The 27759-nt window shown below is 47.3% G+C and overlaps 2 protein-coding genes across 3 annotated transcripts; both read right to left on the bottom strand.

Moving 5' to 3' along the window:
- Window positions 1-1826: 1826 nt before the first annotated feature.
- LOC137304397 (afadin- and alpha-actinin-binding protein-like) lies at window positions 1827-16772 on the bottom strand. Its single transcript, XM_067972976.1, has 14 exons — window positions 16697-16772; window positions 15973-16041; window positions 15097-15266; window positions 12564-12779; window positions 11764-11874; window positions 10610-10745; window positions 9525-9600; window positions 8109-8283; window positions 6951-7065; window positions 6184-6320; window positions 4959-5120; window positions 4722-4842; window positions 3717-3900; window positions 1827-2571 (listed from the first exon to the last, which is right to left on the bottom strand). The coding sequence occupies exons 2-14, from the start codon at window positions 16019-16021 to the stop codon at window positions 2394-2396; spliced, it is 1830 nt and encodes a 609-aa protein (XP_067829077.1). The 5' UTR covers window positions 16022-16041; window positions 16697-16772; the 3' UTR covers window positions 1827-2393.
- Window positions 16773-20163: 3391 nt separating this feature from the next.
- On the bottom strand, window positions 20164-27759 carry clpp (caseinolytic mitochondrial matrix peptidase proteolytic subunit). 2 transcript variants are annotated; one of them, XM_067972977.1, is made up of 7 exons: window positions 27655-27759; window positions 25715-25816; window positions 25074-25145; window positions 24886-24982; window positions 23555-23742; window positions 21688-21793; window positions 20164-20449 (listed from the first exon to the last, which is right to left on the bottom strand). In XM_067972977.1, the coding sequence occupies exons 1-7, from the start codon at window positions 27679-27681 to the stop codon at window positions 20292-20294; spliced, it is 750 nt and encodes a 249-aa protein (XP_067829078.1). In that variant the 5' UTR covers window positions 27682-27759; the 3' UTR covers window positions 20164-20291. The 2 variants fall into 2 exon arrangements, with proteins under 2 accessions (XP_067829078.1, XP_067829079.1); XM_067972978.1 differs by having other exon boundaries at window positions 27698-27727.

Below are 27759 nucleotides of genomic sequence, written 5' to 3' on the forward strand. Positions count from 1 at the left end.
TACTTCATCTCACCCTATCAGCATAATATATTTCTCTCTCGGGTGTTTATCTAGTATCCCTTAAAATGCATCTCTGCTGGTCACCTCACTATTCCTCATGGTAGCAAGTTCTACATTCTCTAGGTAAAAAAGTTTTTCCTGAATATCTTATGTTTGTGTCCTCTAATTTTGGTCTCCCTCACCAGTGGAAACATCTGCTCTACATCTACCCTATCCAACCCTTCCATAATTTTAAAGACCTCTATCAGGTCACCCTTCACTCTCAGGAAAGACTGCAGCTCTTTTCTCTATAGTTATAACCTCTCAGTTCTGGCATTATTCTTGTAAATCTTATTTCCACCTTTGTCAGTGCCTCCACAATCCTTTTTGTAAGATGGAGACAGAGGTCAGGTTATGCTTGCCAGCAGTAGGAGTATTAGCCCCCAAGTGGAGACATAGAACCTGTTGAGCAATGATACAAGGATTTGCAACTGGGAAGAAATCACAGGGAATCAGTGATACAAGGAGCAGGTTCCCAGAGAGACCCCAAGCATCACACTTCATCATGCAAGGGTACTACAGGTCATGTTGGCTCTAAGCTAGCCATTTCTTCAACCCCCCACCAATTATAATTGGTATCAGAATAAACTGATGGAATAAACAGAATTACTGCCAAAAAAAATGGTGCAGGGAGTGGGGAGGAAACTAGTTACACTCTCCCAACTTTTCATTTCTCCAACAGGTGGTAGGACTTTGAATGACCAGAAGCACCACCTTGCATTGGTAGGGGACAGGGAGCATAGGCCCAAGTGTTGCATCACACTACCACAACCTTCTGTGAAAGGGGATTTTGGACAGTCAGGAAATTTAATCTACAAAACCAAAAAAGGAAGGCAGATACATTTTTGATCAAATGTGGCAGTCTAGATAACTGCATTAAATACAACAGTTACCCTGAAGTGTAAAGAAAAAAACTTGCATTTATATAGCACCTTTCACAATCTCAGGACATCCCAAAGGTACTTTACAGCCAATTAACTACTTTTGAAGTATAGTCACTGTTGTAATGTAGGAAACAGCAGCCAATTTGCACACAGCAAGGTCCCACAAACAGCAATAAGAAATGATCAGATAATCTGCTTTAGTAATGTTGGTTGAGGGATAAATATCATCCAGGTTACTGGAGAGAACTCCCTGATCTTTTACAGGACCTTAGTTTAATGTCTCATCTGAAAGATGGCATCTCTGCCAGTGCAGCACCCTCAGTACTGCATTGGAGTGTCAGCCTGGCTTTTGTGCTCAAGTCTCTGGAGTGGAACTTGAACCCACAACCTTCTGACTCAAAGGCAAGAGTGATGCCCACTGAGCTGCAGCTGACACTTGTTCAGGCACAAAATGAACTAGGTTTGAAATGAAAAAGTGGGGGTGAATTCTGTTGGTTGTAAAATCTTATAGTCACACCCAGCAGCAATATAGACAGACTTCAGCAGCATCCACTACCAACACAATTTTCATTAAAGTCGCTACAGATGGGAGATTTAAACTTTACTTCAGTGTATCACTATGGTAACCAAGAAATCACTACCAAGGTTAGGGGGCTGGGATGTGCTGGGTAGATGGTGGCTGTAATTTCCAGGACTAGAACTTACACACCCATTAATCCCCCAAACTTGGTCAGTTGCAGTCTCACTAGGTCCAGGTCCATGTCTCAAAAGGAAGTCACAGTCTGAGGTTTAATATTCCCAAAGGGAAATACAGTAAAAGCCCCATTCTATCTGGTGTATTTGAACCACACACCCATCAACTGCACACCCTGGATAAGCAAATAAAAGACCACTTTGAACAACTGTATGGCAAAAAACTTTATTAAACACATACCCTTTGTATACACGGAAACATTAATTGCACAGAATCCCAAGCATCAAGGCTACAATCACTAATACAGATTCCAGAATGTCTATTGAAATAACATATCTGGGAACTTACTTTTAAAAAAACCAACTATATATTGCACAGACAAATTTCTCATGAGGGCTGGACCATTCGTGCCTCCAGCCTTTCAATTTTTTCTTCTATGGGACTGAAATAGGCAACATTTAAGTCGCAAGATTTGTTTTTCTAAAATGTAGCAGCAATATATAATGTATGGCAATGTAACATTTTATTTGAAGAAAATTATATGCATTGTCTACAATAATAATTAAAATAGAAATCTCACCTGTGAGCACTGAGGCAAGAAATACAGACAGCATTGAAATACATCGACAAGTAAACAGGTTTAACTTTTCCTGCCCCTGAAGTTTAATTGAGGTACAGTTGTACAAACGTGATTGGAGTGTATGTAGAACGAAAGCAACACACTACTCACATTTTACAGGGTCAGGTCATCGCGCATTGCAGAAGTAATGTGACCATTAGATTGGTGTGCACAAGTGTCCACTGTACAAAGAATCATCTGGGTCATTCGTAAACAGAGCAGTGCGGATCCATCCAAGGTCATTCCTCGTTTGGGTTGCTGAATCACGCTGGTTGGACAGTGTCCCTCTTGTGCTGCAGGATCTTTTAAGTCGTGCAGTAGTTGCAGACCTGAAGCTGTGGCAAACAGATAACTGGACTTTGATTCTATGCATCTGATACAGAATTAAAATATTACAGCACAGACGCCAATTATGCCTGGGCCAGCTCTTTGGAAAAGCAATCCAATTGTCCCACTCTCCTGCTCTTTCCCCATTGCCCTGCACATTTTCTCCTTCATGTATTTATCCAATTCCCCTTTGGAAGTTATATTGAATCTGCTTCCACTGCCCTTTCAGGTAGCACATTCCACATCTTAACTCAAAAAAATTCTCATCTCATCTCCCTTTTGCCAATTATCTTAAATCTATCTTCTGGTTACTGACCCTTCTGCCAGTGGAAACAGTTTTTCTGTTATCTATTCTATCAAAACCCTTCCTAATTGTGAACCCCTCTATTGAATCTCCCCTTAACTTCCTCTGCTCTAAAAAAAGGAGAACCACCCCAGATTCTCCAGTCTCTCTACATAACTGAAGTCCCTCATCCCTGGTACCATTCTAGTAAATCTCCTCTGCACCCTCTCCAAGGCCTTGATATCCTTCCTAAAGTGTGGTGCCCAGAATTGAAAGACGACTCAAGCTGGAGCCTTACTAGTGATTTATAAAAGTTGTGCATTAAGACCTGGCAAAAAAAAAAACCTTGCAGATCACTCACTGTGCTTCACCTGCAGACATACACCCAAAATTTGGGATGAAATTATTTTTTGCAGAAAAAAGGATATCTTAGAACGGCTTTGTCGATCAAGAGAATTCTGGACTGGCTAGGATGACAAAAGTAATGTACCATAGGATACAGTTGTGTAGCCAGCAGTAAAAAAAACCATGCATCCCAGCCAGTTCAAAGTACCAATTTTGGGATTAATGCCACGAAGCTGCACCCAAACATACCAATCTAAATGAGAGCCTCTGGAGGGGGGGGTGGGGGGGGGAGATGGAAGTGGCCTATTTCTTCAGGTGAGTGTTTCATTAATAGTGACCTCTGCAAAAAAAAAATCTTTATGGAACATTTCAAATTCATCATTGGGGTGGAAGGGGGAGGGAGAGAGGAGAACATATACTTTACACTGCACCCTCCTAATATTTTATAAACCCTACAATAACAAAAGTCTAGCTCTGAAGGAACCTATTGGACAGGATCAGACAATTATTAACACTGGCATTCACCTCTGTTCTGGAATCAACCCCAATACTTTGTACAATTCGTGGGTTGTAGGCAGTGAAAGTCTCCGGGGGTCTCTGCCTTTGGACGGTGGGCTTGGAGTGTGCATTGGTGCACAGTGAGAACGCATAGACAACATGCCCATCTTTCGACTGCTTAGATGTGGCGACGTATATTCATGGTCTGGGCCTAGACAATTAGAAGGTTAAATCAGTAAACCCACACACAGGGACAGGAAGATAGAATAAGGAAACTCCTGAATATCCCAATAGATCACTAACACACCTCCTCTAAGTCTAATTTACCAAGAGTGTGGCATGGCCCACGATTACTGCACCATCTTTCCTTTTCAGACAGCAGACGTTTGCCTATGTAACATGCACTTCAAAGAGTTAATGCATGACATGAAATGCTTTGAGATGTTGGAGGTGGTGAGACATGATAAAATTAAAGTCTCCTTCGCCAGTCTATGCTCAAGAGTTTTATTTTTACTCAAAAACCCTCTCCAGAGCATGCGTTGTTCACTGGCCAAGACATGGGTGGCAAAGGGAGCAGCCCCGGGTTATGAATGCTCTAGGCCTTTGGAAATGCTGCTAAACATGGTGGTCGGAGGCAGCAGCCCCAATAATTTTACCTTTTGGAGGAAAGCACACCTGGGTTCTGCTCAGCAACTGTGATAAAGCCAGCCACCAATCATAGTCCAACCACAATACAGAACATACTGAAACGTTCAATGGCTTAATTTTGAGAAGTATCCCCCAGACAAATTGGGGGGAAAAAGTTTGTTTTTTCTTAAATCTCCAGACTGCACTGTACAGTGATTACACAAAACAGAAATATCCTGACCAAGACCATTGGTTTTTCATGAAAAACAATTGGAGTCACAGAACGCAATGTCAAAACACAAGTTAAATCCTACAATCCCATGTAATAAAAACAGAACTCATCGTAAACCAGTGATCCCTCGGCAATCTTCATCAAGCGAGATTTAGAAAAAGATAGCCCCTTACTGGCTGCAGCAAAGGGACTCCGCAGTTTCCACTTGGGCTTTGTCCTGTGATCCCGAAATGGAGTCAGGTTCAAGAACTGCTCCTTCACGTGTAGTGCACATTCCTCCTCAAACGATTTCCTCTAAACAATAAAACAAAACGCTATTTACAGCAAGGGGGGGAAACGCACGTCTCACTGGCTTTTTAAATGCGACGCCGAGTCCTGCGGCAGAAATAGAGCAGCAGTTTCCAACTCACCTCCTGACCCAGTCGAATTGCCGCCTCTGTGAATTTTTCCCGCTCCACCTTAAAGTTCTTTTTCTGCTCCTCGAACAGCTGCCGCTCTTTGTAAAACCATTCCTGCTCCTCCAGCAAATCAGAACCTCGGGCGAGTTCTTCATTCCGAACGGTTAGCTGCTCCTGGAATATTACAACCGCGTTTGTAGCAAAGAGCCAGCTTTTAAAAGACACAAAGTTAAGGTTTGGCACAAACTGCTCCATTCCGTTTCGTACCTACAATTTCCGGAGATCCCATTAAACTGTCGAAACAGCCGGACTGCCCACCTTGCGTGTGTACTGAAGTGTTACATCTCCCAATATTTGTTCAAGGATGTCGGAGAAAGCTGTTCAAGATCAGAACTGCCCCGTCCCGGTCAGTGCACCTAAACCCACCAGTTCCACTCCACTCACTCCCGCGTCCCCCTTCTATTTGGGCGGGACAAACGCGGCTACAGACCAGTCTTGCTCTTATTGCTGTTACTGCACTTTAACAGGAGTGTCTCAGACACTGAAGCCCAGTCAGCATCGCCCACCCTCTCCAAAAGATCGGAGTGTTCCCGCATGCAGCACGTTGAAGAACGGGGGAAGTCTCAGCAGCAGCCGAGGCTGCCTTTGAACTCCGATGTAAGGAATCTTACAACACCAGGTTATAGTCCAACTGTTTTATTTGAAAATCACAAGCTTTTGGAGGCTTTCTCCGTCAGGTGAGCGAGTGTCATTTGAACTCCGAGCCCGGGACTTAAATGCTCCTGTGGGCCATGGGAGCTCAAATCTGTCCCAAAGACTGGAGATTGGAAACTGGGGGAGGTGGTGATTCCTATCCTTGCTTACTGTGAGCAATACCATTGGACATCTGCTAACAGAGAGCCTGAGATAGATAGATTTTTGGACTCCAGGGGAATCAGGATAAGGGGAATTGGGTGAGAAAGTAGAGTTGAGGTCAAGGATCAGCCACGATCTTATTGAATGGCAGAGCAGGCTCGAGGGACCATATGGCCTACTGCTTCTCATGTAAAGAACTGAGGAAGAGGGAGGAGACTGCTGTGGACAGAATAGCAAGATAGATACTAATCTACAGCACGATAGAGTAAAAAAAGTGGCAAAATTGCTCCTTCGAGAGCACTTGCTCTCAAACAAAAAGGATTTGCTGCATAAATATTAAAACTACGTTCATTCAATCCCCGTTTTGCCCAAGATCCCATACCTCGAGAAGCTGCTGCTGCACACTGATGATTTCCTTACTCTGCTCGACCTCCAGCTTCAGCTTTGCTATCTCCTTGTCGTGGTCAGTTACGCTGACTACATGCTCACCCTCCCCAACAATCGGTGACTTCTGCACAGCTGGGGGGGAAACGATTGCACAGGAAAAGTCGGTCACCAATAAGACATAAAATAGATCACTGCTGTTATTTATTTTATTCATTCTCAGGATGTGGGCGTTGCTGGCAAGGCCAGCATTTATCACCTATCCCCAGTTGCCCTTTAGGGGGTGGTGGGCCTATTTGTAGCGGTTTGATACAACTGAGTGGCCACTTCAGAGGGCAGTTAAGAGTCATCCACGTTGGTGTGGGACTGGAGTCACATAGGCCCAGAGCAGGTAAGGACGGCAGGTTCCTTCACTAAAGTTAGTGAACCCATTGGATTTTTACAACAATCCCAAAGCTTCATGGTCACTTTTACTGACACTAGCTTTTTATTTCCAGACTTAATTTAATTCTTTAGAAAAAAAAATTTAAAATCCACAAAGTGCCATGGTGAGATTTTGAACTCATTCTCCAGACTATTCGTCTAGGCCTCTGGATTACTAGTGCAATAACAACCACTACACAAAAAAGTTTGCACACAATGGGATCCGTTACATGATTGATTTTTTAAAAAAAATTATGACTTGTTTTTAAAAGCCCCACTTCTCATCAGATAATTCCCAGTCCAGCTGCCGTAATGAGACACGGCTTTCATTTATCACTTTACCCACAACTCCTAGTTTTTCCATGTGATCCTTTAAGGAGTTCCACTGCTTTTGAATACTGTCAGTCAGATGCCCCCTGGCCACATCCTGGGATTCGTTGAGGCTGATTTCTTCCTCCTTTTTCAAGAAGTCAGCACAGGATTTCATCACTTTAGACGTTTGTTAAGCAAGTTATAATACTGCAACATTACTTCAGTATTCAGCACCAACTTCTAGACATTTCAGTGCAGTTTACAGAGACACTGGTTGTAAAATCTGGCGTACAGGTTCGTTGCAGTTCACTGAAAACCCTGGAGTGCTGATGGGCAGGCCACCAGCCCACCTGGGACAGACCAATTCTTGGTTCATTCAGCTTTCCTCTAGCTGCCTCCAACTGGGCCAAATCATCGTGAACACAAAAATTGTCCAACACTAAATACAGGAAATTATGCAATGTGACAGAACTGTTTAGTTTAGTTAGCTTAGCTCTGCTGTAGTAGACTAAACAGAATCTATGTTCCAATAACATTGCAAAAGACCTTTGAACAGTTTAAAAGTTACTGATAGTTACATGCTTTTAAGAACTAGATGATTGACTGAACATAACTAAGTTGACTATCAATTGTGCAAACATAGAAAGAACTTGCATTCATAGAGTCCATCACATCCTCAGGACGTCCCAATGCACTTCACAGGCAATTAATTACTTTTGAAGTGTAATCACTATAGTTATGCGGCAGCCAATTTCTCCACAGCAAGGTCCCATGAATAGTAAATTAAATGTGATCAGTTACAGTTTTGATGTTGGTTGAGATAAACATTGGCCAGTACACCAGGAGAACTCCCCTGCTCTTAAAAATAATCTATAAGTCCATCTGAACAGGCAGGCAGGGCCTCAGTTTAATGTCTCATCAAAAGATGGCACCTCGGACAGTGCAGCACTCCACTAGGAGTGTCAGCCTGGACTATCTGCTCAAATCCTGGCATGGGGCTTGAACCCACAACCTTCTGACTCAGGTAACTGTTGGAATGTTCCCTGGGGATTGGCATTGTTGGATCAAATGATACTCATGGGCAAAGCAGGATCCCATTAGAATCACCATTAGTAAAACTCTAATCCATTATAATAGTCGCCTGTTTTTACTTTCAAGTTGGCTTCAACTCAGAAGCTATATACTCACCGTTAGTGACTGAAGAGAATTAGCTCTGCAGAGTTTCTTGTGAGGACTGAGAAATCCACTTATTTCTCTCTTCATTTGGTTCAGAACTCTCCTCAGCTCTGTGTTGTCTAATACCAGCTCCTTAATTTGTGCCTCATAGTTACCTGCGAGCACTTTGTACACTTCCCCTTCCCTCCTGTAGCAGAGAGCAGATATTGTGTTTAAAACCTGGCACAGGGTCATTCCCAGATTGCCAGCCCATGCCCTCTTCAACCAGGGCAGAGGAGTTGGCATCAACATCAGGCCACAGACCAACAGCAACTGTGTGGCTGCAATCTCCTGGTTCGTATTATAAACTCTGCAGCAGTAAATGCCTTCAACTCACACAGAACACAAATACAGCTCTTTAAAAGTATCAGACCGAAGGTAACTCAGGGTCAAAGGCAGCAATGTTGAGTTATGGTCGTGATTATTGGAGGGGAAATTCAGACCTCACCAATTCTTATAGGCTTCAGGAAGTGGATTCACCACTTCTGCACTCAGTGGAATAACCAATATGATTTTATCAGAGTGTAGTTTAAATAGGAAGGAAGTGGCACAGTTGCTTAGAGCAGCAACACTTAGTGCTGTAAAGGAAAAAGGTTTGAACCCTGTTGAGCTTGGCTTGAGTAGAGCTGCAGCAGGCAAGGGGAATGCAGAGCCTCTTAGGAAAGGGAGTGGAGGGGGGAATGAGACGAAAGAGAAACAGAAAAGGCCTAGCTAAAGCAGGGCCTCAGGCCTCAAATGACCAGAGGGGGCATTGGCAAGAGCATGGAGTGGGCAGCTGCCCACCCTCTTGGCAGCCAAAGGTAGAGGACAGCAAAGCATGACAGGAGAAAAAATTACCAGTGAAATAAAATGGACTCACTCCCAGAACACAAGGGCTGCCATGTTGCATGTGGCAGGGTTGATTTGAAATCTGACTAGTTTGCAAGTAGTGCATGGCAGAGGTATCCTGGGGTCAGCAACAAAGTCATCCTGGCTGCTTTGGAGGGAGATATCTATCCAGCTCCCTCTTCAGCTTAATGACAACCTCCCAAGCAGTCCATTCTACACATTCATCACCTCATGTAAAGTAATTCAATCTAAACTGTTCTGTTCACCTGTCCAGACCATAAATCCAACGCTCCCTATTGTAAAGTTTACAAATATCAAACAGTTCGATTATATCCCCAAGAATCTTAAATACTTGACAACACAAACTCCCTTCTCTCCCCCATGTCCCCATTCCCAGATGCTAACAAGCACAGCAGAACCTGTTCAAGCAGGGAGTGCCTCACAACAGAGCCTAGAGACCTCTGACGGTTATTTGAGGTGTTGAGTTAGGATTTCAGGGTTTAATTCAGTTTTAGGTTTGACGGAGTAAAGAAACCGGCCGACAGTAAAACCTGTTCCTACCTCGATTCAGTCTTCCCAGTTCTCCATAAGGAGCGCCTTCCATCAGATCGTCCAATGTGATTCAGAATATCTATAGCTTAAAAACATTAACGAGTAAGGGGGTCTTAGTTTTTATATTCACTACAGCGATGCTGCCAATTAGCAGGTTCTCCCACTCCCCACGGGTGAAGTAGTCTGACCTCAATCCTCTTGAGGAAGGGAAGAGGATCCGAGAAGCCACCCATTTATCTCGTTTGCAGTCCTCAGCACTGCAAAGTATACAGCCTTGCACAAACAGATGGCTGGGCCCGCATTTGCAACACTATTAAAAGCCAGTGGGTTCCAAACAGAGTGAACCCATTTTACGTAACGGAAAGTACAACATCCCATTTACTTGCCTTTTATCAGGGCCATAATAATCACCTGGACTGGTTTCAAATCGCCAAAAAAGGCAGGGGGTGTTAGAGAGGAATCTTCCAGATTTCTTTCCCCCCATAATGGGCTTTTATCTGGCTTTTCACCTCCCCCAGGAAATCACATGGCTTTTGGGTGGGGTGGAGAGTCTATATATTGAGAAACACAAGGCATCGCAGATTTTTGGACAGGTTTTTCTGTCCATCCTTGATCGCATGTATTTGTGTTGCTGCCCAAGGTTCCAGCACTGGACCAATGGTTAGACTAGTACATTCCTCACCGCTTATAGCGGACAAGCTGTTAACACCATTTGCCGGCTACACTCGGAGGATGGTAAAACCAACAAGATGGTAACCAATTGACTTTTTTTTAAGAAACAGGCAATCTCCATTTAGCAACTGCCTCATTGTTAGCAGTTGCATCCAGAGTATCATCACTAAGGGACTGCACTTTAATCGAGGTAGGAACAGCTGATTGAAGACCAACTTTGGCTGCAAGTACAGGGTAAGTACTTATTGAACCACCCGAAATAGGCAGCATGCTTAATACTTTGTAACTGACGCCTATAGCAATGGCAAACAGTTAGTGCCACTTGCCAGACATGGGTGGCTGCCCATGATATGCTTGGACAGTTTAAGTGGTGGGGACTGTGTACTCTTGTCTGGAAGTCCCTCCTCCTTAAAAAAAGTTACCAATCCTTTTGTCCCTTTTGTCAGTCAGATGATGGTGCATCTTCTCCTTCAGTTTGTTTAGTTCCTGCTCCTTCCTCTTCAGGTCATGGACATATTGAGCAGCCCGACTTGCAATAATATTCTGCAACTTCACCACCTGTATTAGAGTCAACAGCAGTCACTAACCCAGAACACGGAGTTTGGAGTTACACCCAGGTTCACAGTGATCCAGTCACTTTGAGGTGCTAAGGCCCCCAAGCTCTAATTCCCTCTAACCTCCTCCAGCCCTACAACCCTCCGAGATCTCTGCACTCCTCCAATTCTGGCCTCTTGTGCATCCCTGATTTTCATCACTCCACCATTGGCGGCAATGCCTTCAGCCATCTAGGCCCTAAGCTCTGGAATTCCCTCCCTAAACCTCTCCACTTCTCTCCTCCTTAAAACCTACCTCTTTGACCAAGCTTTTGGTCACCTGTCCTAATATTTCCTTACATGGCTCTATCAAATTTTGTTTTATTACACTCCTGTGAAGCACCTTGGGACATTTTACTATGTTAAAAAGGTATTATATAAATGCAAGTTGCTGTGCTGAATTCCAAGGGTGCTGGCCAATTTCTACTACCTCAGCCAAGTGTCCAATTAATATATTTAACTGTATGGGGGGGAAAAAAACAGGGAGAAAGAGGGGCCAAGGGCAACCTGACAGTGTTTCAACCCCACACCCCTTACAGCCACCTTCCTCTTTCCTCCCCAGCATTCCACTAACAGCACAGACCTAGGCCTGTCCTGCTGTGACTAAGCAGTGTATCTACTTAGTGATTGTTATAGTGAAGGGAAGAGGTCTCTGGAGGAAATATGGTGCCATTCAATGCTGCAAGCAACTAATCACCTGATCATCTCTCCCCAGACACACTTAATGGATCCAATTCTCTAGATGTCTGCCAATCTGCCTTCACCATCAGGTTAAGAACTAACCCCTGATGCATTCTCACTGGGGGGGGGGGGGGGGGGGCAGGGGCAGGGCAGCAAAATGTCATCTTTACTTTCATGCTCTGGTCAGGGAGCAGAGGCTGAACTCCACGAGTCAGCAGCAGCAAAGGACTAGAGGGAGTTAGAATCAGAGCTCGGATGGCACGATTACAGGTCCTGTTCAACACCTTAACACTAGATCTTACCTCATCCTTATTGTTCTTTAGCAGGTTATTCAAATTCCTGATGTTTTTCTGTCCTTGCTGCTCCTTTGCTTGTAGAGCAGCAAATTCCCGCTCGAACGCCACTACCTGTTCCTGTTTGGAAAGCACAAAAACAGCAGAACTGGAGTTTAAGTCTACCGTATAGTCTTTGAAGGACAGAACTTCAGTGTTATTTAATCCTCCCTCTGCCCCTCCCACCCCCAGCAAACTGCTTCCACATTGTCATGCACAATAGCATGGAGGAAGTGGGGTGGGGGTGATGGCAATAGACTAGGAACAGCTGATTGATCACCAGCATGAATCTGTTGTACGGCACCTCACTGCAGCACCTTTTAATAAAAACAGAACTTTTGAGGATGGCTGGTCTGATGAAAGGTCATCAACCTGCAACATTAACTCTTTCTCTCGCCGCAGATGCTGCCTGACCTGCTGAGTGTTTGCCAGCATTTTTTGTTTTATGTTAGTCCTCAAGAGTGTTGGATTCCCATTCTGAAGAAGCTGTCTGCTACTCCATCAGAAACAATACCTCTGCTAGTACTGCAAACAGAGCAGCACTATTCAATTGGAAAGAGACAAGGTAGCAAGATCCTCCATAAAACATTCCCCCAATTAAACAAAACCAACCCCCCCTTGGATAGAGGGGTCCAGACCGCTTCCTCCATGGTCAGCTGGTGGGAATGGTCATGTTCAGGTTCAGGTTACAAGTACCCACCAGGATCCTCATTTAACACCCCAATTTTGTAAAACATTTAGATTACAGGCCCAGTTACAGTATAACCTACCTGCAGTTTTAACTGGCTGCTTTTCAAGGAATCCTGCTCATTGAAGGATTTAAAACGCTCTGTTTCTAACCCATCCACTTTAGCCACAGTCTTCTGATGGAGCTGCAGCAGACTGTACACGCTGTTTATTAGGGCTACAAGGTTAAAGCTTGAAGCCGGACTGTCCTCAAAACTGTCGTCTCCATACAAAGAAGGAAGTCCCAATGCAGTCAGCTCCTGGAATATTTGATGAACAGTCAACGCCGTTTATTAACACCTGCTACTTAAATCCAGGACAGACTGACAGCTGGCAGAAAGGTTACGGTGTACAAGTAGCCCATACTAGCATTAACTAGGTAGCCTCACTCAAAGCTTACAAATATTGAGAGAAGTGGCAGAGAGCTTCACTCTGGATCTAACCCATGCTGGAGGTGTCTATACTCCAAGTACCAAACCATATGTAATGTTCCATTCCACCACACAGTGCTGGAGTTAGCTTCTACAGTAGGGTTTTCACTGGAATGCCAATGATGGCAGACAGCATACTCTTGCCTTTGACAGCACTAATAAATGCCATGACCGGACAGTATTGGAAACCCACATATTCAGGGAGGTGGTGGTCTCGCAAGCAGTCGTCATTGAGTGAGCAATTAATTGCAAACTGAAAAACCTTTAGCAATGGTAATTGCAGGTCTGAGGACTGGATTTGCAGTGTCAACAGGAAGGCACTGAAATGGGGGAGGGAGGCAGGAAAGATGGAGAAAAAGAGATGGCCCAGATCAGTCTTAGTTTCAGCACTGCCACTCCACGCCACCATTTATAACGAGAAAGTGCCATAAAATCAAACTCTCATTGACAAGTCCAGGACATGCAGTATGTTCAGCCTGCAGTGTGGGGAGGGCAGTGTGTGTAAATTGTGCTTTAGTGACATCTACTGGGTGTGCGCTGGCACTGCACCCCCAGAGGACAAAGTCTTGCTCATTAAGATGCTTTCAATTGGACTGATCTGGGAGCCTTCTCTGAATTCTCCGGTGAGAAGCTAGGAACTGGAGAGGAGCAGAGGGGTTTAGGGATTAAAAACAGAAAATACTGGAAACTCAGCAAGTCAGGCAGCATTTGTGGAGAAAGAATTAACGTTTCAGGTCAATGACCTTTCGTGAGAAAAGTGCTGATGAAAGTTTATTGACCTGAAATATTAACTGTTTTTTTCTCTCCACAGATGCTGCCTGACTTGCTGAGTATTTCCAGCATTTTCTGTTTTTATTTCAGATTTCTAGCATCTGCAGTATTTTGTTTGAGATTTAGGGGGTCAGTGTACAGAAATCACTACAAACTAGTGGCCAGGTACAAAAAAATAATTAAAAAGGCTAATGGAATGTTAGCCTTCATCTCAAGGGGGCTAGAATACAAAAGGGTGCAAGTGGTCTGGTTAGACCACATCTGGAGAACTGCGATCAGTTCTGATCACTGCACCTCAGGAAGGATCTATTGGCCTTTGAGGGGGTGTGGCATGGATTCACCAGAATGATACCAGGGCTTAGAGGGTTAAATTATGAGGACAGGTTGCAGACCAGGCTTGTATTCCCTTGAGTATAGACGATTAAGGGGTGATCTAATTGAGATGTTTAAGATAATTAAAAGGAGTTGATAGAGTAGGGTAGAGAGAGAAACTATTTCCTCTGGTAGGGGGAGCCCAGAACAAAGGAGAATGACCTTAAAATCAGAGCTAGGCTGTTCAGGGGTGATGTCAGAAAGCACTTCTTCACACAAAGGGGAGTGGAAATCTGGAACTCTCACCAACCCCCTCCCACCAAAAAACTGTTGAGGCAGGGGGAAAATTGAAAATTTCAAAATTGAGTGATAGATTTTTGTTAGGCAAGGGTATTAAGGGTTATGAAACCAAGGCGGGTAAACAGAGTTAAGATACAGATCAGCCATGATCTAATTGAATGGCGGAACAGGCTCAAGGGGCTGAATGGCCTCCTCCTGTTCCCAATTGCTGAAAGCACCTCTCCACCCCCTAACTTCATATTGACCATTAATTATCACTGATTTTGTACAACTAAGATATGGTGATGGTGGAGTTTCTATATTTATAGAAAGATAAAAGTGTCATAAGTGGTTGAATCGTCAATAATGTGATCAGAGTGGGACTGATCCAGTAACAGCCAGTCACTTGACCCATGAACTGCAAATAAATGATCAGAAACCCAGAGTAATCTAATGGGCACCAACTGATTCTTGGATCCACATACTGATCTCCGACACCTGGGGTCTAGAGAATTGGCAGCGATGACAGACCGGGCAGGCGGGGATTAACAGACGGAGAGGACAAAGAGAAAAAAAGCAAAAGATGCAGAGATGTATTTAATTTCTAGGTGGAGTTTAGGGTTCTTGGTTTGCTTTGAGTCAGTAGTGTTCAGGATCAGACTAGTGGCCTCGTGCAGCTGCTGTAGTGAACAGTAGTGTCACACAATTCCAGAGACCACAGCATCTGTATTTACACAATTACAGTCAGTCCTTGAAACTAAACCAGCATTTCACTTCAGCCTACCTTGTTCAGGTACGAGAGACACTCCTCCACATTGTCGCCCCAGCAGAAAGCACTTTGGTTGAAAAGACCTGTAAGCGACAACACCGGGGAGCAGTGCAGAATTACAGTGCGGTCTGTGGAGAATGGCGAAGCAGATTGAGAAACGCACCTCAAGATGAAATTCTTTGCATCTGTGGACAGATTGATTTTAAAGAGGTTAATACCAACAATGCATTAGGCCAAGGGCATTCAAAAGGGGGGTGGGGGAAAGCAGCTTCAGTTACCCTGCCCTCAGAGCAATGCCCCATTTCTTCACTGATCTTACAGTAAATCAATCAATAATTGAAGGACGATAAAAGGAGGCAGGACTGCAGATTTGATTGATGCAGGAGTTAACCAACAGCAGCTGAGTTAGGAAGCAACATTTAATCTCATTCATTTTTCATTCCGGAGCCAGAGGTTGCGATGCTTGGAGCAAATCCTGAAGCCCCCTGTGCTTAGGCTGGCGGGGGAACGTTGCTAGAATCCGCATTAAGGCCACAGCTGCTTTAGAGAGAGTGGAAGCAGAGGCTTGCTCATGACTGGCAAATCAATGCTAGAGAAAGCAGCTAACCACAAAGCTCAACCCAATGTGGTAACAAGCCACAAGGAATAGGTCAATCCCATGTCAGAGTTAAGTTAGCTGAACTTAGTTCAGAGACAAGAATGGGCACTAGTTTGCTTTTAAGCATCCCAGACTGGGAAATGGGGCAGGGGAACATGGCAACAAGATTTCTTTCTCCCCAGTCCCAGGATGTGGGCATCAAAAGGACTTGATTGGCTGTAAAGCACTTTGGGATATCCTGGGGTCATTTCTTTCTTTCTTTTTACACACAATGGAATGGGTTAAAAACTCACCCGGGGAAGGTCCAGCTTCAACCACTGACATGGCCCTCCAGTCACCCATCTCTCCAATTGGTAATCCAACTTGCCAGAGGAAGAAAAGGATAGCTGTCATTAGAAGATTATTTTGGTGAAGGGATAGGGTGTGGTGGAGAAAGATAATAAAGCAAAACACAAGGGAATGAACAAGGAAGTTTACATTGACAAAAATAACATCCTTAACAAATCAAATCAAATGCTGGCATTTCACCAGCTTCCCCCAGTCAAGTGATCTGTTCACCACTTGAACTAGCTGTTAGGATGGGGGGTAATCAGAGGCAGGAATGCCCTCAAATTCTCTCCGCCCTCGTTCTCAAAGGCAATTTCAAACAGCACATTGAAGATATGATCTGGAGCAGACTGCAACTGGCCAGGTGTCAGGGGTGGTACAATACAGTGCTGAACCTGTCACCACACCTCAGTGAGTAAAATAAACTATCACAACACCTAAATCTTGATTCTCCTGCAGATATCCACCCTGTTACTACAGACAAGAGAGAGCCAGGGGCACACAATGGGGGAGGGGGGGAGGGGGAGGGGGAGGGGGAGGGGGAGGGGGAGGGGGAGATATTTAACTCCTTCCCTCCCCTCCCCTCACACCAGGCCCTCACCCACAGATTCGCACAACAAACCCGGGCTCGCCCCCTCCCCGAGTCAGGTGGCCCTGTGAGGGGGAAGCCCGGGGGGCTCGGACTCTCACCTCAGCCGCCCAGCACCTGCCCGAGCAGCCGCCCAGCCCCGCTTTAAATCTCCCTCCATAGCAACCCGCGCAGCCGCACCCCCTCCCACCGCCGGCACCCATTGGTCCGACCCGTCCCTCCAATGAGAGAAAGAAAAAGCTCGATTCCGGCCCGGCCGGGGAGCGTGGACACTGCGCGTGCGCGGAGCCCGCGGCGGACTCTGGGAGTTGTAGTTCTCGCCCGGCCTGTGGGCACACTGCCCCCTGTGGCGGGATGACCACTCAGCACATGGGACCATAGCATTCAGTGCATGGGGAAGGCACTTCACATGAACTCAGTGCCTCAGCCTGGATCAGGCACCTCCAAAATCAGGGAGCAGGGCTGAACCCATGTCCCTCACTCATAGAATCATACAGCACAGGAGGAGGCCATTCGGCCCATCCTGCCTGTGCCTGCTCTTTGAAAGAGCTATCCAATTAGTCCCTCTCCCCCTGCTCTTTCCCCATAGCCCTGCACATTTTTTCCCTTCAAGTATTTATCCAATTCCCTTTTGAAAGTTATTATTGAATCTGCTTCCACCGCCCTTTCAGGCAGCACATTCCAGATCATAACAACTCGCTGCGTAAAAAAATGTTCCTTCATGTCACCTCTGGCTCTTTTGCCAATCACCTTAAATCGGTGTCCTGTGGTTACGGACCCTCTGGCACTGGAAACAGCTCCTCCTTATTTACTCTATCAAATCGTCCATAATATCAAATCTCCTCTTAACCGTCTCTGCTCAAAGGAGAACAATCCCAGCTTCTCCGGACCCTCCACATAACTGAAGTCCTTCATCCCTGGTACCATTTCTAATAAATCTCTTCTGCACCTGATCTAAGCCCTGACATCCTTCCTAAAGTGTGGCGTCCAGAATTGAACACAATACTCCAGCTGATGCCTAACCAGTGTTTTATAAAGATTTAGCAAAACTTCCTTGCTTTTGTACTCTATGCCTCTATTAATAAAGCCCCAGGATCCCATATGCTTTTTCAAACAGCCATGTAAAGTTCCACAAAAGAGACTGTTAGCAAAAATGAGAGCGCATGGAATAGGAGGAAACCTTTTGACATGGTTAGGGAATTGTTTAGGAGGTAGGAGACAGAGAGTAGGGCTAATGGGTATGTAGTCTGGGGTTGCCAACCATGGTTGGACGTTATCCTGGAGGTTTCATCATGTGACCTTCAACCACCCTGCCCCCCACGCTCCCGCCATTGGTCGGCCGAAATGCCCATTCTCACCGCACCAATTGGAAAGTGAACAGACTCTTAGTTAGCTGATTGGATGATTCTTGACTTTCAAACAGCCTTCCCCCCCTCTCCAATATCTTTATAATAAACAAAAGTGTTCAAATAAAATGAAAAGATTCTATTTTTTTAATGCCCCCTGTGATTTTTCTCCTGAGTTGCTCATAGCAGCATCCTGGAGATTAATCTTTAATTCCTGGAGACTCCAGGGCAATCCTGGAGGGTTGGCAACCCTAGTGTACACCAATGGCAGAATGTGACTAATAGATTAAGTGGGTGGCAGATGGAGTTCAATGTGGAAAAGTGTCACTTTGGGCTTAAGAAAGACAGATCAGAGTATTTTCCAAATGGCAAGAAGCTCGGAACTGTGGAGGGGCAGAGAGATTCAGGGGTCCAGGTACACAAATCACTAAATCAAAGGTACAAAAAATAATTAAATTGGCCTTTATCTCAAGGGGGCTGGGATACAATGGGGTGGAAGTTATGTTACAGTTATATAAAGCTCTGGTTAGACTCCATCTGGAGATACTGCGTTCAGTTCTGGGCACCGCACCTCAGGAAGGATATATTGGCCTTGGAGGGGGTGCAGTGCAGATTCACCAGAATTTGACAGATTGTGACTTGAGTCACTGTTTGCTAGTGATGAATATTCATGGACAACCTTAGTGCAATTTAAAAACAGAATCCATGTTATGAGGCATTTGTAAGTGGGGAAATGGACTTCTATTTTAAAAATTAGGCTTTTGGAGTTATTTCAGAAATTTCTAGACAGCTCACTCAAAACAGCTCTACATTGCAACTGGAGTAGGCCATTCAGCCCCTCGAGCCTGTTCCGCCATTCAATTAGACCATGGCTGATCTGTATCCTCTCCATTTACCCACCTTGGTTCCATATCCACATCATGACCAACAAAAATCGATCAATCTCAGTTTTGACATTTTCAATTGACCCCCAGCCAAATTTCCACTCCCCTTTGTGTGAAGAAGTGCTTCCTGACATCACCCCTGAACGGCCTGGCTCTAATTTTAAGGTTATGACCCCTTGTTCTGGACTCTCCCACCAGAGGAAATAGTTTCTCCATCTGCCCTATCAAATCCTTTTATCAATTGGATCACCCCTTAATCTTCTACATTCGAGGGAATACAAACCTAGTTTATGCAACCTGTCCTCATAATTTAATCCTTTCAGCCCCGGTATCATTTTGGTGAATCTGCACTGCACCCCCTCCAAAGGCCAATATATCCTTCCTGAGGTGCAGTGCCCAGAAGTGACTGGATATCTCCAGTACCTCAGATTGTCCCTTGCGCATAACCCTGGAAACTGAATCTCAGCAGGCGTTGCAACTATGGTGGGGGAAGGGAATCACAGCAGAGTCAAATCCTGTCCTCAGGCCCTGTGCACACATAACCCAGATAAGAACTGGAAATGGGAACCCTGCTCCGAGATCTCTGCCCTCCTCCAATTCTGCCCTCCCGCGCATCCCCAATTTTCATCCTTCCACAATTGGCGGCCGTGCCTTCAGCTGCCTGGGCCCTAAGCTCTGGAATTCCCTCCCTAAACCTCTCTCTCCTCCTTTTAGACGCTCCTTAAAACCTACTCTTTGACCAAGCTTTTGATCACCTTATGTTGCTAATATCACCTAATATCTCCTTATGTTGCTCGGTGTCAAATTTGGTTTGATTACTCTCCTGTGAAGGCGCTATATAAACGCAAATTGTTGCTGTTCATTCTCCCCTCCCTGGCATAAGAGCATTGAGCACAATTGTAGTTTTCCTCCAGCGAGCCCAGCACTCTGAGGTCAGACTAGACATGAACCCTGGCCTACACAGTGTAATCTTAGTGCAACTTCTGCTCAGAAGCCAGTGGGACAGCGAGAGATATATTTTGAAAGATATGCAGTGTAGACGTATTTATATAGCGCTTTTCATGACGTTCCAAAGCGTTTTACAGCCAATGAAGTACTTTTGAAATATAGTCACTGTTGTAATGTTGAAAATGCAACAGCTAATCTGCACACAGCAAGATCCCACAAACAGCAACGTGATAATGACCAGATAATCTGTTTTAGTGATGTTGGTTGAGGAATAAATATTGGCCCAGGACACCGGGGAGAACTCCCCTGCTCTTCTCCATATTGTGTCAGGGACTTTTACGTCCACCCGAGAGGGCAGAACGTCTCGTAAGAAAGTACAGCAGCACAAAGTTTTAACAGGTCATCAGTTTGAAATGTTTAATACTGATGTAGTCATGGGGACATGTACGTTGTTGGGTCTACAATCCTACACATTGCGGAGAAACTGAACTAACTACGAGTGAGACGGACCCTGCAGTTCAGGGCTCAGCGGAGGCCGATGCTGTCGGGTCTTCTTTATGAACAAGCTGTGGCTCATCATCTCCATCCTGTGGAGGGTGGACTAGGACCTTATCGATTATCCCGAACTCCTGAGCCTCCACGGGGCTCATGTACCGATCCCGTTCCATCACTCCTTCTGTAAAACACCAACCACAGGCGTCAGTAACACGGTATTAAACCCGCCGACTGTCTCGGGCAGTTTTACCAACTTTTTAAAAAGACGAGTTTTTTTTTATGGCTGCATCCAATCAACATAAGAAATAGGAGCAGGAGTAGGTCAGACGGCCCCTCGAGCCTGCTCCACCATCACACTTTGCGACAGAAACAGAATCACAGGGACACAAATAGAACCAAGACATCGTATCACAGGTTAACCTGATCTCACGGCAAAAGGTATCAGCTGATTGAAGCAGCTCCAAGTCTCCACTGCCTTCCCATTGTTGTTAGCAGTGCGAACGGCTGATGGAGACTTGGGGCAGCTATTAACAACTGCGGGAGGCAACCGGAAAGTAAAGCCCTGCCGAATTCAGTCACCCCCTCGGGGGCCTCACAGCCCATCGAGGTCCTGCCTTCACCCAATGTCCAAATGTGTGCACTTCCAGCAGAAGCTGCCAAGAGTGGGAATCCTGGCGGATTTTCCCGGCTCCTTAACCCAGGGCACTGAGGCCAACTGTGTTGCCCTAACAACGCTCAAGAAGCTCGACACCATTCAGGACAAAGCAGTCTGCTCGATCAACACCCCATTCACCAGCTTAAACACTCACTCCCACCGGTGCACAGTGGCTGCAGTGTGTACCATCCACAGGATGCACTGCAGCAACTCGCCAAGGCTTCTTCAACAGCACCTCCCAAACCCACGACCTCTACCACCTAGAAGGACAAGGGCAGCAGGCACATGGGAACAACACCACCTGCACGTTCCCCTCCAAGTCACACACCATCCCGACTTGGAAATATATCGCTGTTCCTTCATCGTCGCTGGGTCAAAATCCTGGAACTCCCTCCCTAACAGCACTGTGGGAGAACCTTCACCACACGGACTGCAGCGGTTCAAGAAGGCGGCTCACCACCACCTTCTCAAGGGCAATTAGGGATGGGCAATAAATGCCGGCCTCGCCAGCGACGCCCACATCCCATGAATGAATTTTAAAAAACCCTTGGCCCAAGCTGTGATCAGCCAACACGCGGGAAACTGCCTGACCCAGTTTTTTAGCCTCACCTGTAGGAGAACTCCCAGCATTCTGACCCGGGTGAGTCTACACCCACTTCACCAACTGAACCATCGGGGGGTGGGGGTGGGGGGTGAACAGGTTGGTTTTATTTCACTAATTACTGGTCACGTAACACTAACCAGGACCTGCATCGAGCACTTACCGATCACGGACAGCAGCTGTTTAGTGTGCTTGGCGTAAATGTGATTGATCTGCCTCTTGATTTTGAGGATCTCTTCTGCCTGTATAGCGATGTCAGTCGCCTGGCCCTGCGAAGGACGCACCAGAACGCAGCAATTAGATCAGTCTCGCACACTGCTCCCGCGCCTTTAGTATCCCTGCACCACCCGAAACCAACAAGGTGGCGATCGCCACGCACAGTCACATCAGCCCCGCTCCGCAAATAAAAACATCCCGGGGGGGGGGAAAAGAGAGAGAAAAAGAGAGAGAGAGAGAAAAAAAGAGAGAGAGAGAGGAAAGGGAGGGAGGGAGAGAGAGAAAAGAGAGAGAGAGAAACACTTGTATTCATCCAGTGTTACTACATTGAAACAATTTCCATTCACACGGCCTCTTTGACGTAGGAAAAAGATCCCAATTCGCTTCACGGAGGCTTAAATCAACAAAATGGATTCTGAGCCAAAGAGGGAGATATTGGGGGAGGTGGGGGGTGACCAAAAGCTGGGTCAAAGAGGTGGGTTTTAAGGAGGGTCTGATATGAGAAGAGCACGGTGGAGATGGGGTGATGCATCATACAATGAAATACTTTGAAATGCAGCAACGGTGTTCTGGAGGCAAACACTAGCAGCCATTTTGCACACAGCAAGGTGTCACAAACAACAATCAGATAAACGAACAGTTAATCTGTTTTTTGGCGGTGAGGTTGAGGCATAAATTTTGGCCAGGACACCGGGCGCACTTCCTGTTCTCCTTCAAATTGTGTCATGGGATCTTTAACGCCTTCCTGAATGTTTGTTTAACGTCTCATCCAAACGACAGCATCTCAGGCAGTGCAGCACTCCCTCCGCGCTGCCCCTCCGACAGCGCGGGTCTCCCTCCGCGCTGCCCCTCCGACAGCGCGGGTCTCCCTCCGCGCTGCCCCTCCGACAGCGCGGGTCTCCCACCGCGCTGCCCCTCCGACAGCGCGGGTCTCCCTCCGCGCTGCCCCTCCGACAGCGCGGGTCTCCCTCCGCGCTGCCCCTCCGACAGCGCGGGTCTCCCTCCGCGCTGCCCCTCCGACAGCGCGGGTCTCCCTCCGCGCTGCACTGAAGTGTCAGCCTGAATTACGAACTCAAACCCACAACCTTTCTGACTCAGCGGCAGGAGCTACCAACAGAGACACAGACTGTCCTGTTCTCCCCGGATTACTGGGTCATTAGGAAATTGCATCTTAAGGTACGAAGCAGGCGGGAGAATATGCCACAATTTCCAGCCATCAACACCTGATTAAATGTCAGTTTTTCTCTGGGTGAATCTGGAGTAAAAAGGGGAGTGGAAATCTGGAACTCTCTCCCCCAAAAACCTGTTGAGGCTGGGGGGGTCAATTGTGAATTTCAAAACTGAGAATGATTTTTGTGAGGGAAGGGTATTAAAGGTTACAGACGCAAGGCGGGCAGACGGAGTCAAGATACAGATCGGCCACGATCTAACTGAATAGTGGAACAGGCTCGAGGGGCTGAATGGCCTCCCTCCTGTTCCTCTATTGATGTCACTTGCCTCTGAATCAGAAGATTGTGGGTTTAAGCCCCACTCCCAGATTTAAGCACAGACTGGCTTTAAACAAAGCACATTCTTTCACATAACACAAAGGTACTTTCTTTGGAAATGCAAATCTTTCTTTTTATTGGGAGGTGTTACAGTCCCTGCTCAGTGTTCGGGTTTCATCGCGATGGGCCGAAGCCCCGGTGCAGGCACGACCAAGGTGGAAGGAGTAGGGGGTAAACCGGGAGGTTGTGGAGCAGAGCAGGGAGGGAAGGGTTAGCCTGTAGCACGAAAAGCAGAGCTGGGAAGGTGCGACTGCTCCTGGTACTTACACTCGCCCCTCCCGAGGGCTGGTGAATCATGATGCGGGCATTGGGCAGGGAATGCCTCATACCCGGGCAGCCTGCGGCCAGAAGCAGGGATCCCATGCTGGCGGCCTGCCCCACGCACCATGTGGAGATGGGGTTGAGGATGTACTGCATCGTGTCGTAAATAGCCAGGCCGGCAGTCACCACACCACCTAAAGCGGGGGAAGAGGGAAAGGGGAGGGGGGGAAAGGAAACGCAGTCACTGAACAGATCGCAAAAACATTGAAGTGGGGGGGCGACTTCGAATGGGGACTGGTTCCAGGCTCGCGTCCCCACTACACTCAGTACAGATAGACCGTCCAACACACTCCGCCTTCTCCCTCCATCCTCACTGCACCGAACTCAAGATTGCTCGTTCCCTCTTTCCCAGGACCTCAAAGCTGCAGAACCCCTTCCCTCCCTGCTCTGCTCCACAACCTCCCGGTTTACCCCCTACTCCTGCCACCTTGGTCGTGCCTGCACCGAGGCTTCGGCCCATCGCGATGAAACCCGAACACTGAGCAGGGACTGCAACGCCGCCCAATAAAAAGAAAGATTTGCATTTATATAGCACCTTTCACCAGCTCAGGATGTTGCAAAATGCTTTACAGCCAATGACGTGCAGTCACTGTTGTAATGGAAGAATCGTGGCAGCCATTTTGTGCACAGCAAGATCCCACAAACAGCAATGTGATAATGACCAGATAATCTGTTTTTAGTGATGTTGGTTGAGGGATAAATATTGTCCAGGACACCGGGGAGAACTCCCCTGCTCTTCTTCACAATACATGGGATCTTTTACATCCACCTGAGAGGACTGATGGGGCCTCGGTTTAACGTCTCATCCGAGAGACGGCACCTCTGACAGTGCAGCACTCCCTCAGTACTGGCACTGGGAGTGTCGGCCTGGATTATGTGCTCAAGTCTCTGGAGTGGGACTCGAACCCACGACCTTCTGACTCAGAGGCGGGAGTGCTACCCACTGAGCCAGGGCTGACACCAAGTCCAAATGCGAGTAATTATTCAGTACGTTGTATCAAAGCGGGCAGCGAATATCCTCGAGAAATATAAAAGCTCAGAGTTATCAGCGGCAGTAGAGACAGACCTGGTGATAGATCTTGTGAAATGTGGCCAGAATCACTGGCCGGTGAGTGACGCTGGTTGGGAACGTGAACAGAGGCGGGCAGTGATGGAGGGAGATCCCAGTGACGCTGTTTCCAAAATCGGACCAGCAACTTTAAACCACCGCCGTATTTCTGGGGCTCCTGGCACTGAAAGCTGACGCAGAGATGGGGAACGCAGGGACCCGAGCTCACCTGGACTGTTGATGTACATGTGGATTGGCTTCTTGTTACTCTCTGACTGAAGGAACAAGAGCTGAGCGATCACAAGGCTCGCCACAGAATCGTCTATCTGAGAGAAACACGCAGAATTATTAAACTCAACCAACATTTACCACAGGCAAAAAAAACTGCATGAGATTTCAATAAAATTATCTACTCACAGGTCCCATGACACAAATAATTCTTTCCCTCAACAGCCTTGAATAAATATCATAGGCTCTCTCCCCACGACCCTAAAAAGAAAAACAGTTATGGATACATCTGATTGTTCACAACCGTCTACTCCCACCTCTGTAACATTGCCTGTCTCCGTCTCCGTCCCGCCTCAGCCCATCTGCTGCTGAAACCCTAATCCGTGCCTTTATTACCTCCAGACTCGACTATTCCAATGCTCTCCTGACCTGCCTCCCATATTCCACCCTCTGTAATCTTGAGCTCATCCAAAACTCTGCTGCCCCGTATCCTAACTCACACCAAGTCCGACATGGTGACCACAGCGATCATCCCTGTGCTCGCTAACCGAGTCTGGCAACGCCCCGATTTTAAAATTCTCATCCTCCTGTTCAAATCCCTCCGAGGCCTCGCCCCTCCCTATCTCTGTCGCCTCCTCCAGCCCTACAACCCTCCGAGATCTCTGCGCTCCTCCAATTCTGGCCTCCTGTCTGCCCCTCCTACCCCCCGGTCAAGGGGGAAGGACGCGACAGTCACATCCCAGTCCCAGGATGTGTTAATCTTCTGTAAAACACTGGAGACTTTGCGTTATCTGATTAATAACGAACCTCTGAACCACCCGAGCACTTACTGTCTGTTCGATGACGATGGGGATTAACGGGTGGCGACAGCCTGAAGTCTGATGGATCTTCCTGCATCCCGTCACCAGCTGCCCAGAAAACTGCACAAACGTCTAAACAGAAGATTGATAAATACATACAAGAAGTGGTGAGATATATTAAAATTAATTTAAGAAGGCGTTAAAGCTCCAACAAGAGGATTTACTGACTCAGCACTCCCGCCCTTTCCCCCTCGTACTCCTTCCCTCCTCTGCCACATGGTCACCTGTAGCCTCCAATACCTCACCCTATCAGCAAACTCACCATGAATCGAACTGGGATCTTCCCAGTTTGTATGGATCAGTGGTTAAATGATACTATCCTGTGCTTGAATATTTAGCATTTCCTACATTACAACAGTGGCTACACTACAAAAGTAATTCATTGGCTGTAAAGCTCTTTGGGGTGTCCTGAGGTCAGGAAAGGCGCTATATAAATGCAGGTCTTTCTTTGTACTGGGGAATTGGATAGCAGTGAGTTAGACACTGGCTTTTTGCCTCTGAGAATCAGGAACTGGAATCAAATCCAGTCCAGATTGAAGGATGAAGGACTCCCCTGTCTGGATCCTCCGCAAAGTGAATTTGTGCAGTTTCAATCCAGTTCCTGGTGGTTTCGGTCCGCAGCACACAACTCTGACTAATTTGGCACAAACTGGCATTCTGATTCAGAAAGGCCATCGGCTGGAGTGAGAAATGGAAACTGAGTAAAAGGAGCTTAACTCTGTATTGGGCTGTGCTAATCTGACCTGCGAGTGCTTGGTGGGGACACCGGGCTTTTGAAGTACTAACATTTCATATGCAATAAATGTTTTTAAAATGTGTGTGTGTTAAAAAAATATAATGCAGGAAATTCTCTACAGAAAACGAGTGAAGCTCCAAACATTTTCTTACAATGTGATCACACTCTCGGTATAATATTGGGATCAAACGCACTCCCTCCTGCTCTCCACATCCTTTGCCCCCTCCACTCTTCTTACCCCCTCCCTTCTTGCTCCCCTCTCCCTCACCTCCTGCCTCCCTCTTCTGCCCTCTCACCTTTTAACCCCTCCTCCCCCCTCACCTCACCTTTGCCTCCTCCTTTTCTTACCTCCTGCCCCCCTCACTCACCCCCCTCACTCACCCTCGCCTCCTGCCCCCCTCACTCACCCTCGCCTCCTGCCCCCCTCACTCACCCTCGCCTCCTGCCCCCCTCACTCACCCTCGCCTCCTGCCCCCCTCACTCACCCTCGCCTCCTGCCTCCCTCACTCACCCTCGCCTCCTGCCCCCCCCTCACTCACCCTCGCCTCCTGCCCCCCCTCACTCACCCTCGCCTCCTGCCCCCCCTCACTCACCCTCGCCTCCTGCCCCCCCTCACTCACCCTCGCCTCCTGCCCCCCCTCACTCACCCTCGCCTCCTGCCCCCCCTCACTCACCCTCGCCTCCTGCCCCCCCTCACTCACCCTCGCCTCCTGCCCCCCCTCACTCACCCTCGCCTCCTGCCCCCCCTCACTCACCCTCGCCTCCTGCCCCCCCTCACTCACCCTCGCCTCCTGCCCCCCTCACTCACCCTCGCCTCCTGCCCCCCTCACTCACCCTCGCCTCCTGCCCCCCTCACTCACCCTCACCTCCTGCCCCCCTCACTCACCCTCGCCTCCCTCACTCTCCCTCCACTCCCTCACTCACCCTCACCTCCTGCCCCCCTCACTCTCCCTCTCCCTCCACACCCTCGCCTCCTGCCCCCCTCACTCACCCTCGCCTCCTGCCCCCCTCACTCTCCCTCTCCCTCCACACCCTCGCCTCCTGCCCCCCTCACTCACCCTCGCCTCCTGCCCCCCTCACTCACCCTCGCCTCCTGCCCCCCTCACTCACCCTCACCTCCTGCCCCCCTCACTCACCCTCGCCTCCCTCACTCACCCTCCACCCCCTCACTCACCCTCAGTCTCAGTCTCTGAAGCACCATGTTGTTTCCTTTTTACCTTCGACCCGGACATTCTCAGTGAGTTCCCCCCCCCCGGGGTGTCCAACCGATGACGTAAGC

Source organism: Heptranchias perlo, chromosome 37 (genome assembly GCF_035084215.1).
Source record: "Heptranchias perlo isolate sHepPer1 chromosome 37, sHepPer1.hap1, whole genome shotgun sequence".
Classification (NCBI taxonomy): Eukaryota; Metazoa; Chordata; class Chondrichthyes; order Hexanchiformes; family Hexanchidae; genus Heptranchias; species Heptranchias perlo.